Here is a 13,954-nt window from a genome sequence, read left to right as displayed (position 1 = left end):
ATACCCAATCTTAATGTAACATTATAGTATTACTATTAACTTCGCACTGTGTCATCTACGTTGATTGGTGCGTTATTCGATATATTCCTGGGCAGTAGATTGTCCTTTTGTCCTCGGCTGTCAGCGGACTTGAGACTGTTTGGGTATAGTAAGCTGTTTTCGATTAACGCTGTGTGAGGCCAATACGATCTCAAAGTTATTTAGCAAAGACTCATATTCTATGCTATTACCTATTAATTGAGTAGACACGTTTGGAAAACAGGTATTTGTCTTGTAGATAACTTCGTTAACCCATAGTCATTGCCTTTTTCGTACCTTTTTTATTTATATTTACAACTTCAAATCGTTTCCATGCCCAAGACTCATCACCCCTACCGGTGGGACGCGTCGTATTATAATACAGAGGATCGGTTAACGAGCCGCTAGATTTACATGATACAGCAACTTCCAGGACTGTATGACATGATGCCCACACTCGTAAAAATCAATAATAACTCCTATTGTCGGTAGATTGCGCGCGACTATCGACTTTAAACCTTCCTGTATCCCGTAGCTCGATCTGTGATTCATTCAGGGGCCGAAACCCTCCTTTGCCAGCTGCCTGCTTGCTGCCAAATGTCGGTGGGTTTGATTGCGAGTCATACGTCGTAGTCTTGGAAGTTGATGTCAAACTAGACCATACTTTTGTGACACGTCCCGCAACTAACCTCATGGAATGGCCGAGTGCCGGCAGCGATGCTCCGATGAGGGCGACAGTAGGTTCAACTTGAGATGGTATCCAGAATGTCTCGCCATAACCATCGAACGACCCGGCAATAAAGCGTGAGGCTAGGTATTTGAAAACTAAGAACTTCTGTTAGATATGATAAAGATGAATAAAAGGAAAAGCCTTGTTAATACTGACAGGCGGGGTCCGTAACCACAAATCTTCGAATGCCATCCACAAATAACGCCAGCTTCAATGCAGCAGCAATGCTAGCCCTGAATTTGATATAAGTCGCTGCTTGAATAGCTTGGGGGGAATTGCTCACGCTGCACCCAACATGAAGATTACCAGGATACCAAGACGTCTTCGCCAGCCCATATTAAGCTTCACAACTGGGAATATTGGGAATACAAGCAGGACAACGTCGTACGCTAAGCTAACACTGTAGAGGCCGATCGTCGAGTACGTATAGTATAAGTCGTTGCAGTGTGTAGGATGCTGTAGAGGGTCCCACGCGTAGTAGAGTGGTCTGCAAGCGAAAGCAGGTGTTATGGAAAAGACCACGACATAGACACCCTGCAAGGCCAAAAATGCATAGAGGATCCGCCTGGTCGTGACGTTGTTACCGTGGCCGAAGATGCGCAGGTAGAACAGGGTGATGGAAACTCGAATGGTGCCTGACATTATAGGGTATAGCCATGCCGTCGCTACGATTCCTTTGTACCATAATGAATACTCCTCTATGGTGATTTCCCATAGTGGTTTATCGACTCCAGCATTCAGGTTGATATAGGCCGCTAAACTCGACCAGCCGATGTATAATATCTAGGTAGGTATCTTATAATGAGAAGAAGCGATCGTGCGTAACGCGGTGTCTTTAACTTACAGTCGCTGGTATGATGGCATAATCATCCGGTCCCAAATTCTTGGATCGAGCTCGGAGTGTAAGGCGCGCTACCACGAAGCCCGTAGTAACAATGCAGAGAGCTATACATGCGGCTGCGATTCTATAAACCTTATGGGTATCATCAACCTCCGCGGGAAATGGTATCAGTTCGTCCAGAGGCACAAGTGCAGCCATATCTTGCGATGATGGGCGGTAACACAGCAGTCAAATTAAAGTAGAGGCGATCGAGTCCAACTCTGGATGAAACTTGGGGGGGTATGATTTGGGGGAGAAAGGCAAGCACCTCAGTAATCTCATAGGTGCATCAAACCCGCCTTATAGGATCGTACCTTTTTTACGGAGGAGTATCGCAAGATGCCTCTAACATACAATGTGTCGTGACAATCAGAAGCCTTAAACACAACGGCGATACATAACTCCTTCGAATAAAACATCCATCTCTTGATACGAAATAACTTACTGTATGAGGAATATATTAGGCCTGCTTCAGACTATCGAAGCTACCCCAGAGACGGGAGGGCGACGGGCCCAGACATGTGAGATCCTATGTACATCAGACGAAAAGACGACCCCTCCAAGACCCAAGACCCTCTAGGTCGGGGGAAAGGTGGCACTGCATCTGGAGCCACGCTGACGCTTAATTTATCATGTCCTCCGTTACGATGGCCTGTCCAATAGAATACACAAGAGCAGATACGTTAAATAAAACCGTCCCATTACGGTTCGAATGACGAGCTATAATTCTGATCTTAACGTTCCGCCACTTTAGGACTCATCTATTTAAAGGATGACTAGTTTAGTTCTGAGCGCCTGAATGTTATACCGAATACTACCCAATTAATAAGTACTACTACATCCTACCCGCTCCTGCAAATCCACCTCTTTCTGACACTCACCCGGGTGCTTCGACATTCCAGGCCACCAACCTGCTTCGATACCACTATGTGATGTAACTTTAATGCATCAGAAACGAGGGAGGGTAGGATAGAATCTTGTATTTGTATTCACTCGCATGATACTACTCAGTTGGTTACACAACTTAATCATCTTGCCACACTGAGTGCAACTCCTGATCGCATGATTGGATGTAAGCCGACTCGATTAGATGTAGGTATGGATGACGAAGCGTTAGCAATTCATCTACCGAACAGTGCGCTATAACGAAGACGAATGGTATAGCGAACTTTGCGAGTGTTCAAATCTAAGATCGTTCGATAAGCTTAACCATCCTACCAACGCCTCTTCCACCGAATCTTCATATCCCGGTCCGGAGGGGTTGATATCGTGCCGGCGAAGTCTTTGCTGTTTCTTGGTGGCCGGTCGGACTTCTTGCCGTCTAGCGTTGTCCACTCGATGAATTCTATATCGAATTTAGAAACTATGATAGCGAGGCTCATGATGATTTGCTGCCTCGCAAAGTGCCGTCCAGGACACACCACATTACCCCCTCCTGTCGATGTAACTACCGTGTCAGCCAATACACTCCCGTACTAGTAACAGATTATACTCCTAAATTTGCCTGTAAGGGAACTCACCGAATGGGAAGAAGGAACTAGGACGAGCCTTTGCGAAGAATTCCGGTTGAGTGGTAGGATTTCCAGATTCGTCTTTTCCTTCCACCAGCCGAATATGCCTCCCTGGCCAGAACTCAGATGCTGGATGGCCGTCAATAGCCCAAACGGCCTCTTCGTAATGAGCTACATCCGTAGGAGCCTGTATTAGCGACCCCTTCTCTATACGGTAGCCACCGATAGATATAGTTTCACGAGCCTCTCGCGTCAGCATAAACGACGTGTGCATGCGTAATGTCTCTTGGAAGATTGCCTGTAAAAGGGGCGATGCTAGAAGTTTTTGCGTGTTTATGTGGCGTTCTCTAGTGTTTGCGTCAACCGTAATGGCTTTTTGAGCTTCGTCTCGCACATCTTGTAGAAGCCCGGGCCTCTGCAGAGATTCCATCATGGCCCACGTCACCGATGGGACACTATTTCCATTGATTCTGTACGTTATTAGCACGGTCGACCTAAAGATCATTACCCCAGTATTGGGGCGTGGACTAACCCGAACAATCTCGCCATAGTGTGGCCGGAGGCAGTTTCGATTGAGAGGTCATTTTCTTTCATCCATAACGCTATCTCCCGAGAAACTCGTGCACCAAAGTGAACGTCCCAGTCCGAATCTGCGTCGGGTCCATTCCAGTCAAAATTAGCCCATGCGGCGTTAAGATATTTCGCCATCATGGCACGTAGGCCATCTCGTATCTTATATGGTTGAGGGGTAATAAAGCTAGGTAAGCCCCAGACCAGCTTCCCAAGGTTGGCATCTACATCCCAGAGAGCATCAACGAGGCCCGGGTTGAGCTCAAGCATTCGAGGCCCAAACATGGTAATGATAGCACACTCCGGTATAGCGTACCTCATAAAAGCGAAAAGGTTGATAGTGGTCCATTCAGTTGTAGGAAACTCGTCAAGCCGCTTCGCTAGCACATCAAAGAAATGCCGACCTAGTTGATGACTGTAAGGAGGTTGGGTGAGATATTTGTCGTAGATCTGGTGTTCCGTATGCCATAGACGCTTTTGATCTGGGCTGGTCATTGTGCCTGGTATGGGAGACGTCAAACGACCAGTTTTGTCGTCTGCAAATCTCTTAGACTCCTCCTTCGGGACCCCCCATAGCTTATCTATAAGAATAAGAGGTACTATATTCGAATTCAACGATGAATTTGTGACAAACAACTTCTGAACAAGATTGGGCCCCGTTATCCAATAGACAGGTCTCAAGGCCAGGTTGAACCTAATAACTTTCCTCTCACGTAACAAGGGACTGTAATATAGTTAGTTTAAAGTGGTAGAGTTGTGTACCTAGCTCGGGACGAAGAATCTCACATAGCCCTATCAAGAAAAGCTCCCATATTGGTCAAGTTTTGGAAAGTATTGAATATAAAGGGGATAGGATCCTTGAGTTGCGCTGGTTCTTCCACCTTGTCGACAGCCTCCGTTCGAAATATGGCAGCATAACCAATCCACAGAATAATAGCGAGCGGAATGACGAGGAGTCGCACATCCACCACGCTGGATAAGCGATCATTGATAATATGAATGTTGCCCATGATCATACGTGAAAGTGCACTGCGTGCTAAACCTCATAAGTCGATCTTTACTAATGATGCAACTCGTAGGTATTTGGTTTATGGAGGGGCGCCTAATTTATAAATCAGTCTTATTCAAATTAATGTTCACGTAGCCAAAAGGTACCATTGGATTCGTATCTATACCTACCTACCTACGTAGTATTCACATGTGCCTAGAGACCAACAACTGTAACCATATTCAAGTATCCGTAACTATTGAAATAACCCATATAAGATTCATTTTGGATAGACCCACTTCTATAATCGCGGGCGCTAAACTAAGAATAATAATGGTGTTTGTTGGTCTAAATGTTCACCGAACAATAGCGAGGCGCTTTGGCGGAGTGGTTAACGCGATGCCCTGCTATATTTCACGATATACTGGAAGGCATTTCCTTCGGGAGCGCAGGTTCGAATCCTGCAGGCGTCGCTTCTAATAAATGTCACCAACTTCATTTTTATCTTTCCATCTTTAATAAAATATTCTTTTTTGTTTTTTTGTTTCTTTTTTTTTACTCCTCAATAATAACATCATATACCGTATTCTAACAGATGAACGAATCACGTGTTTAAATACGGCGTATATGCACGCTCGGTTCCCAGCGGACTCATCGCTATGACCATTCCGTCGAGTCACAGTCACGATTTGATTCGCTTGACATATCGAAATTTCATCATCGGTCTTTAGATGGCAATGCTTTGCAACGACAACATGTCTTCTCATTTTGGGAATAAATACCAGCTCAATCCCGGCGACCAAGTTTGATATTCGTGAATCCTCATCAGTTCAATTCCTCACCCAACCGCCTACATTCACGGATACGTAGCAGCAGCAATTAGAAAGCCCCTGAAAAGCCCCACGCTGAGATATCATCCTAGCCATCGCGGGATTTCTTAAACATCTCCACCTGCGGTGTGCCATTGACGATGGAGGCAAAGCCTCAAGCTATCGAGGTGCCAAGTAAACTTCAGTTCTCCCGTTCCACGAGAATTCTGCTTTGGGGCATCCTACCGGCCATATTTATCGCCCTCGGCATCGCATCGCCTCTGACGGCGCTGCTGTCTTTGTTCGTCCTAACCCCGACGTTCTTTCTGCTACGGTATGACCGCGCGCGTCCCGTAAACCAGAGGACGGACATCGAGACCTTTGTTTGGACGTATGTGCTTGTTGGTACCATTGGCGTTTTCGCCGTCATTGTTGTCCAGTCCCTCTTGTTCTACCTATTCAGTTATGCGCTGTTCCCGTCCTCGGCGCCTACCCTTCTTGCCGAGTTCGCAAGGGGTGAGGGTGAAGTCGCTAGTCTAGATGCCGAGACGTTAGCTGCGAGGAGACAGATGGCCGGTAGTTGGCAGTATTGGGTTTTCATGTTCTTGCTTGCGTATTTCGGTGCTAGTATTCCGGAAGAGCTTCTCAAGTATTCTGGATTAGCATATGCTCGACGCCGCGGGCGTATTACGCACGAGCATAATTATATTACGTTGGCAGCCGCAGCTGCTCTAGGCTTCAGCACTTTCGAGAACATCGGGTTCATCTATGCTGCCGTGCAGGAGAATAAGGGGGCTGCGCATCTTGCGGTAGCCACTGTTGAGCGCGTACTTATCGGTTCACCCATGCACCTGATGGGTGGCCTTCTCATCGGCCTGAGCACCGCCGACCGGGACTTCCGCGGGGAGACCTCGAGTCTGGCGCAGATTATAGGTCTTCCCGCCCTCATCCACGGGGCTTGGGATTTCTCGCTATTTGGCACCAGTGCCTTAAACGGGAATGTTGGATGGATTCACCCATACGGAAAGTCGTTGCTGGTTGTTCTCGCCATTGCTATTATCATCGAAGGTACACTGCTTCTCGTCGTCCGGAGGCGATTTGCTCCCTGGAATTCTCACGAGGTATGTTATTTTCCGCAATACTCAAGCCCGGGGTAGTTAGGTCAGCATAGTTGGATTGAGACTAACTTGCAATAGGGTAAAACGAAGTAGATGACCCACGAAGAGAATGTAAATGTACGAAAGAGAATGTATTTTACCAGATAGACTTAGCTCATTACTTGCATATATGATAGATACCCTACTCCTTATATCTCACGGCCTAGGAGATCTTTGCTAACATATTGTTAAAGAGAGCGCATGGTACTTTTTTTCGTAACTACTGGCATCTATAACTAAGGCCTTAGCTAAGAAACTTCAAATCGAGGCAGAGTTCAGAGCGAGCTCCTTAATAAATATATCAGCCGCCCTTTCTCCAACAGCCAATGCAGTGTCATTAGTATTCGCTGCCACATTACGGGCCGCAATACTAAGATCCGCAATCTTGAGGCCCTGGACCCCATAGACGCTTAGGCTAGAGTCAACTACACCCCTTTCAGCTTGTGGAAGCATCTTGCACGTCCCGAGCGAGTGTCAAGTGGTGCTCACGTTCTCGCGTAGCCACTTTTCCAGCACTACCTCGTCCTCGGCCGAATATTCGATATCAGGCACGTCGGCGGGGATTGGGCCGTCGCTACCGTGGACGCCCTTCAATCGCCTCTGGGAGTTTCGTGTACAGCCCCATGATGCCAGAGAAGATTGTACTCTTATGGCGTAGTTGATTGCTACCTAGGTAGGCATATATTAGGACTCTCACAGCTTTGAAGATTTAAAGGCTGTTATCCGGTTCGAAGGGAGGGGTTTCCTCGAAGGCTGTGTACCTAAATTGTAGGCTACACGCTCCTAGGGGCCTCTGCACCGGGGTATGTTGGATATAAATAAACTGCACGATTCAATAGGGTGGTAATATTAATTAAGCTATGGATACTTCGCAGTAATCATTGTTGCGTCTTTGTTGGTGCAGTCGTCGTGTTCAGTACCCCTTGCTTACCAAGTCGCTGTCCCTAGTTACCGGCTCTAAACAGGCACCATTACATTACCATCAAGGCTAAACATTGCGGTGATGATTTAGCTTCTAGAATCTAGATACGCAGCTGACAGCGAGGAAGTACTAGGTAAAGGATATGTAACTATAGGTGAGTGTCCATCGTCGGTGCATAGCTTCGGCATGTCTACTCGATCGAACCAACCCTTGCACGGCTGGTGTGGACGTCGGAGTAAGAATTCACTTAATCGAATCCGAATACCTTCATTATCTCCCTTGATTCAAGCCAACACGCCGTACAGAAAACCCCCAAGTCGCCCCCGTTACCTCCTGCCCAACGTAGTATACCTATATACTCCATAGATTCCGTAATAATAATTCCGCTGCAAAGTAGTAACAAAAGCCCATAGCGCCATGGCTTCCACATCAACAATTAGAACATCACTAGACCTTCGCACGAACATAGGAGCCCAGAGGAACTAAGGTGGCGAGAAGGGGGTTCTTCAACATCCGAATCCCGAAACCACCGGCAACGACGAACCTAGAGTTGAGCGAGGCGTCGGGGGCCTTAAATGGCTTCTTGTTATTCTAGCAGTCTTATCTTCAACCTTCCTGTACGCGCTCGACAACACCGTCACAGCAAGCGTACGGCCCAGCATGATTGAAACCTTCGGAAACCGGGTTGACATGCCATGCTTCCATGGCTTTCCGCCTCGTACCCTATGGGAGAAGTAGTCATGGCTCCTCTATGGTCCGTCTCTAAATACATCTACCTATCTCTATAGCCACCATGCTGTATTTCGTAAGAGACACTAACTACCTAACTAACTTGGCACAGGGGTACGCTCTATAAGCTTTTTAACAACAAGCTTCTGTACTTAATTGCGGTTCTCATATTCGAGATCGGCTCCGCGGTCATCGGCTCCGCACGGTCGATCGAGGCTGTTATCGCCGGTCGAGCCGTTGCCAGCAGCGGCGGATCTGGAATTTACGTCGGCACTATAAACATCATCTCGGATATGACCGCGGAGGCCGAAAGGGCAGTGAACTTGAACCATGTCGGTATGTGCTGGTGTCTTGGGACTATTCTCGGCCCCGTTATTGGCGGTGCATTCGCCGACTCGTCGGCTACTTGGCGATGGGCCTTTTACATCAACATCTGCATCGCTGCCGTTGCCGTTGCCGCACCGGCGTGTATTTTTCTCGTCCCCTCATCTCCTCCTCGCGCTGCGGGATCATCCCTATGGACCCGAGTTAAGCGCATAGATTACATCGGAGCGACCCTGTTCCTTCGAGGCACCCTCACTATTATCATGGTACTTAGTTTCGGCGGAGCCTTGTATAGCTGGACGAGCGGCCAAATGATCGGCTTATATGTAGCAACGGCAGTTATCTGGTCGACCTTTGGCATCCAGCAGTGTTGGAACCTGTTAACCGTCGACCGAATCTTTCCGGTCCAATTTTTCAGCGATTGGGCGATGGCTATATTCTTCTGTTGCGGCTCACTCGCGATCGCAAATGTTGTGATGACTGTCTATTCACTACCCCTTTTATTCCAATTTGTTTATGGCGATACAGCCTTGGGCTCAGCAGCTTACACAATTCCCTTCGTCGCCTCCACCGTCGTTTTTGGCGGCGCCGCCGGTCCTCTTTTTAATAGATACCCGGTATACATGCCCTGGTTTACTGACGGGGCTGCACTTATGCTCATCGGCAACGGCTTATTGACAACTATTGGTTATGCTGTCTCCCGAGGAGCCGTTTGCGGATATACTGTTATTCAAGGTGCAGGCTGTGGACCAGTCACGCAGCTCGGTTATACTGTAGCTCAGATCAAGGCTCGCCGTGCCGATCCGAATTCACTCCCTGATGTTACAGGCTTCATGAGTTGCTCTCAAATGGCCGGACTCGCACTATCTCTTGGTATTGCTACGACAATATTTCTTAACGGCACCACTAGAGATATCGCTATAATCCTTCCGGGCGTGCCACGTTCAGTCATTCAGGCAACTATTGATGGCGCCGGGACGTCTCTAGTCCAGGGTCTTAGCCCAGAACTTCAACTCCGTGTTCTAGAGGCTATTGCCAACAACGTAGCTACGGTATTTTACATGAATATTGCTGGAGCGGGACTAGGTCTCATTCTGTCACTTTTTTTGAAGCGCGAGAAATTGCAACTTGGTTTACCCGGTCGGTAATCTAGTTGTAAGTCTACACTTCGTCCGATAGAAGATACAGGAAAGCTAGAAACTCCCCCCTAATGTTAACACAAAAATATAAGAAGTATATCGTTTATTTCATCGAGTCCATTTTAATTGTTATGGACGGAAATGGTATCAAGTCTAACCCAGAAACCTAAGACATGCGCATGTATCCCTATGATATACCCGCTATAAAGTCGTAAAACACCGTTGTATAGTGAAACCCATACGAACAAGACCCGCCAATATACCTCGTGAGGAACCTCATGTACTCAATGATACCCCGCCAGCGAGGATGCGTAAGGCAAGCAGGCTGCTTAACTGCTCAACCCCCCTTCGTCGTGAACAACAGAGGTACGCTTCTCCAGGTGCTTCGCAGCTTCTTCGATATCCCGGCCTTGTGCCTCGACGAACCTCGCGGGTCGTTTTACGGAGGTAGAGTCGAGGTCCTTATGGAGAACTAGGGGTGGGTTGTCGCGGTAGTAGGCATCTAGATCCTCTAGAGTACGGTTGGCGGTCTCGGGGTAGAAGAGCCATATGATGGGCAAGAATAGCGCGTTTGTCACTGTCCAGATGATGTAGAACTTCCAGCCTAGCTTTTGGATACCGATGGGTGTCACTTCGACGACGACGAAGTTTGTGAGCCAGTTCGTCATGGTGGCAACAGCAGCTCCCTTTGTTCGCATAGGAAGACTGTAACAGGTCAGCAATTACCTCTCAATTTTGAGGGTCCGAGATAGAGTCTTGAACTTACGAATTGATTTCAGTAGGGTACAGCCATGGGATACCCAACATTCCTAAGCCAAAACCCATGTAGTAGATGAAGAACCATACGACGGAAGCCTTGGATACTTCAATCTTCTGAAGGTAGTCAGGTTGCTCCGCGAAGTGGAGTAGGACGGTGACAAGCAAGAAGCAGACTAGTTGGATTGCAGTGGAAACCATCATCATGATGCGGCGGCCAACCCTTTCCACAAGGGGCGCTGCCACTAAAGATGCGAAGAGGTAGGCAACTGATGCACAAGCAGCAATGAGACGGGCCATGCTCTCGTCTAGCTTGACGGACTCGATCAACACGGTAGGAAGGTAGTAGGACATGATCTAGTTTATGTTAGCATCCTGTATTTAATTATACAGTCCAGCTCCCTATGAAACAGCTGGGGTAAGGGGTAAAGAGTGTGCACTCTTCCTTAACCTCAGGCTGGTGCGGAGGGAATAAGTATTAAAAATCGAGTTAGGTTACTCACTACCTCCTAGTTAGCATGTGTATAAAATAAGTTACAGATTGAGAATAAGATGTGCTCTTGTACTTACCATTAATGCCACCAAATTGTTGCATGGCTTGAGTACCAGAGCCGAGGATCAGTCGTCGAATGGTTTTGGTTCCGGACTGGGTGCGGCCTCGGAGAAGATCACCCCAGTTAATGGCGTTTTGGCGCTCGTACTCGATACCGAATACGATTTCTTCGCGCTCGGCGATTATGTAGGGGTCATCAATCGGCTTGTCTTCTAAATCCGCCAAGATCTTAATCGCTTCGTCCTCCCGACCATGTGCAAACATCCATCTATAGCGGGAATCAGTAAATCACACATTTTAAGCAGCTTTGATGTAGATAAAACACTTACCTGGGCGACTCCGGTAGCCATGGGACAGTAAGGAATAGGACGATGCAGAAAGCGATCTGGAGAGCCAGGGGGAGTCGCCATTCGATGGAGCCTCCAACGAATGACATTCCATAGTTAACCCAGTTACTCAATGAAAAACCAAAGATGTTTAAGCCCATCTCGATCATAACAAGCAGTCCTCTGTTTTCCACCTTGGAAGTCTCTGTTTGCCAAACAGGAGCAGTAGCTGTGTTGATTCCGTTACCGATACTATTCCACAGGTCAGTTTGATGATTACTCGGTATGAAGTCCCGGTGGTGTATACCCTGTGACGATACGACCGACTATCATGTGCGGAACACTGAAAGAGCTCGTTTGAAGAATAGCGCCGACACTCATGATAACGGTGCCGACAAGCACGGTTTTCTTTCGGCCGATCGTCTCTCCGATGTAAAATGCGGTAACGGCACCCAGGAAACAACCGATGGTATAAATTGAGGTGATGATTGATAGAACACTTGTTTTCTCCGGGCCATGTAGGTCGTGGACGTCTAGATAGTCTTTCGAAATAACAACACCGCCTAAAGCCAAGGCGTTAATACCGGTAAGATATATAACATTCATAGGATGGCTACTTACTGAAAACACCTTGATCATAACCAAAAAGGGTCATGTCTGTAGCGCAAGCGAGCTATGATTGTTAGCTCCATATGATTTATTCGGAAATAGGCATTGTTGGCTTACAGTGATCCAGAAGGTCAGCCATTTGCCCTTGAACCCAAAGTAGGGCTCTTTTACTCGTGATACTGCCATCTTGTTATGAGCAACTACAGAGCTGTGTCTGCTCCTTAATTCGTACTCTGGAGACAGACGAGGAGAGGTTTGAAAAGTAGGTAGTTGGACGTGTCAAAGCGGAAAGCGGAACAATGAAGTACGACTCGGTGGGCAGATGTTCTTTATATACAACGATGTACAATGGACTTATAAAGTACCATGAATACCATGAAGTACGTATGTCAAGAATTGTATTCCGTATTTGGTTAAACCCATGATTATATGCCAGGCCGTTAATGGACAATCCAACAGGGGTTTTCCTACGATACGTGATCTTGTGGTTGATCAAGTTTTGTTACACTGTCTGACTGGAAAGTTGAATTGTCCAATTAAACAAGGTTCGCGTTCCAGCTGTGGGGGTTAGCAGCGGTAACAGCTGGGGAATCTGGAGAGGCAGGGATTAGACTTCGGCGTCATCCCGCGCAAAAATTCCTGAAAAGCCCCGACGTACGGTATCAGGTGACTTAACCTTACCGCATTTAGTATAGTCAACTGAGGCCATTAACGGCTTTACATCTTAGCTGTGTTATTGCCACAGTCGTTCTCTGACCAATAAGCATAACCGATTGAGGTTTGCCCCAAGCAATTACGCCTCGTAACGCCGAGATATATGTCATAGGACGACTGTTATTCTATGTAAACGCACTAAAAAGAAAGTGGTTCCAGCTTGCCGAGAACGGTACCCGCTTAATACCCGCTTAATTCTCTCCACTTGGCAACATTTTTAACGGGGACTTCTGGACCTTCATAGGCCCCTGAATCTCCCCATGGGCATGGAAACGTTAGGTGGTCGTCTGCATTCCAACACCCCAAGATCTCTCCACAAACTCGCAACTCGTCGGTAGCGGAGTGCATGTAAAGACTTTGGGGTTCCTCCGCATCCAGCCGGAAACATTCGGGGAAATCGCATCACCTCATTTCTATGTATGTCGAGTTCGACAGAATAATTCAAACCCCTTTGTAACTATGTATTACGTAGTAAGCGCATTGGGAAATACTACATACATTTTCCGCATCTTTTGCGTTTCTTCTGCATTTCTACCCAAACGCCTAGAACATACGTCATAGCGCATAAAGTCGCAACCGTGGGGCCCCATTTCGGGGGGTTTGGGGAGGCTTGGGGCTTGGGGGGGTGTTGGGGCTGCAGTAGGAGGCTGAAAAGAAATGAACAAAAACCCGTCATCTGCGGAGTCGCCTACCCCTGATCATGTCCTATATCGTAACCATGGTCCATAGATGAAAAATCCCTCGTACATATGGATAACGCACTTACGCACAGAAGACCCATTATGATCCACAGAACGGCCGATTCATCGACATCAGACTTGTCACAAATCAGAAACCAAGAATTGTGAAAAATGAAGTTCATTCGCACACGTGGTTTTAGTTGCATATGGCCCCTACGCCGATTACTGCTACTAATCGCAGCCGGCGGCATTAGTTGGCTCGAGCTAACAAATACTCTATCATTCAGGCCAATGACGACTTGGCGTTTAGCAATCTACAGCACGACCTTACCTTAAGCGCAGTAGTGGCGCGAACGGACGTAAGCGAGCCGTGGGACTTGGCGAAAGAGGCTCTAAAGGACTTCAGGAACTATTCAGGGGTTCTCCAGGGATTATTCAGGGGCAGATTTGGGTAATGACTAAGCTAGTCTATCAGATAAACGAGGCGAAAAAGGATGGAGGAAAAGAATGGCGAGAAACACGAGTCATAAAAGTCGACT

The 13,954-nt window shown here is 47.4% G+C and overlaps 5 protein-coding genes and 1 non-coding gene across 6 annotated transcripts; 3 read left to right on the top strand and 3 right to left on the bottom strand.

Annotated features, from left to right (window-relative positions):
- Window positions 1–218: 218 nt before the first annotated feature.
- Window positions 219–2,197, bottom strand: F5Y00DRAFT_232631 (uncharacterized protein). Its single transcript, XM_048007186.1, has 4 exons — window positions 1,593–2,197; window positions 1,032–1,531; window positions 905–981; window positions 219–843 (listed from the first exon to the last, which is right to left on the bottom strand). The coding sequence occupies exons 1-4, from the start codon at window positions 1,785–1,787 to the stop codon at window positions 485–487; spliced, it is 1,131 nt and encodes a 376-aa protein (XP_047866474.1). The 5' UTR covers window positions 1,788–2,197; the 3' UTR covers window positions 219–484.
- A 284-nt stretch (window positions 2,198–2,481) lies between these two features.
- F5Y00DRAFT_33057 (putative cytochrome P450) lies at window positions 2,482–4,850 on the bottom strand. Its single transcript, XM_048013492.1, has 4 exons — window positions 4,496–4,850; window positions 3,672–4,433; window positions 3,149–3,609; window positions 2,482–3,063 (listed from the first exon to the last, which is right to left on the bottom strand). The coding sequence occupies exons 1-4, from the start codon at window positions 4,723–4,725 to the stop codon at window positions 2,843–2,845; spliced, it is 1,674 nt and encodes a 557-aa protein (XP_047866473.1). The 5' UTR covers window positions 4,726–4,850; the 3' UTR covers window positions 2,482–2,842.
- Window positions 4,851–5,070: 220 nt separating this feature from the next.
- Window positions 5,071–5,170, top strand: F5Y00DRAFT_t52. Its single transcript has one exon. It is a non-coding gene; the product is annotated as a tRNA-Ser (tRNA).
- F5Y00DRAFT_232628 (protease prsW family-domain-containing protein) lies at window positions 5,170–7,072 on the top strand. Its single transcript, XM_048007185.1, has 2 exons — window positions 5,170–6,627; window positions 6,703–7,072. The coding sequence occupies exons 1-2, from the start codon at window positions 5,668–5,670 to the stop codon at window positions 6,715–6,717; spliced, it is 975 nt and encodes a 324-aa protein (XP_047866472.1). The 5' UTR covers window positions 5,170–5,667; the 3' UTR covers window positions 6,718–7,072.
- A 699-nt stretch (window positions 7,073–7,771) lies between these two features.
- Window positions 7,772–9,786, top strand: F5Y00DRAFT_268297 (putative efflux pump antibiotic resistance protein; the record flags this gene model as incomplete). The annotated part of the gene is made up of 3 exons (XM_048012228.1): window positions 7,772–7,927; window positions 8,084–8,319; window positions 8,427–9,786. The coding sequence occupies 3 exons, from the start codon at window positions 7,772–7,774 to the stop codon at window positions 9,784–9,786; spliced, it is 1,752 nt and encodes a 583-aa protein (XP_047866471.1).
- On the bottom strand, window positions 9,775–12,315 carry F5Y00DRAFT_232627 (putative MFS sugar transporter). Its single transcript, XM_048007184.1, has 7 exons — window positions 12,139–12,315; window positions 12,034–12,085; window positions 11,720–11,975; window positions 11,416–11,664; window positions 11,105–11,354; window positions 10,544–10,890; window positions 9,775–10,482 (listed from the first exon to the last, which is right to left on the bottom strand). The coding sequence occupies exons 1-7, from the start codon at window positions 12,205–12,207 to the stop codon at window positions 10,107–10,109; spliced, it is 1,599 nt and encodes a 532-aa protein (XP_047866470.1). The 5' UTR covers window positions 12,208–12,315; the 3' UTR covers window positions 9,775–10,106.
- Between the last annotated feature and the right edge of the window lie 1,639 nt (window positions 12,316–13,954).

This window comes from Daldinia vernicosa, assembly GCF_022497035.1.
Source record: "Daldinia vernicosa strain CBS 139.73 unplaced genomic scaffold F5Y00scaffold_14, whole genome shotgun sequence".
Classification (NCBI taxonomy): Eukaryota; Fungi; Ascomycota; class Sordariomycetes; order Xylariales; family Hypoxylaceae; genus Daldinia; species Daldinia vernicosa.
This window is presented reverse-complemented; position numbering and strand designations above follow the sequence as displayed.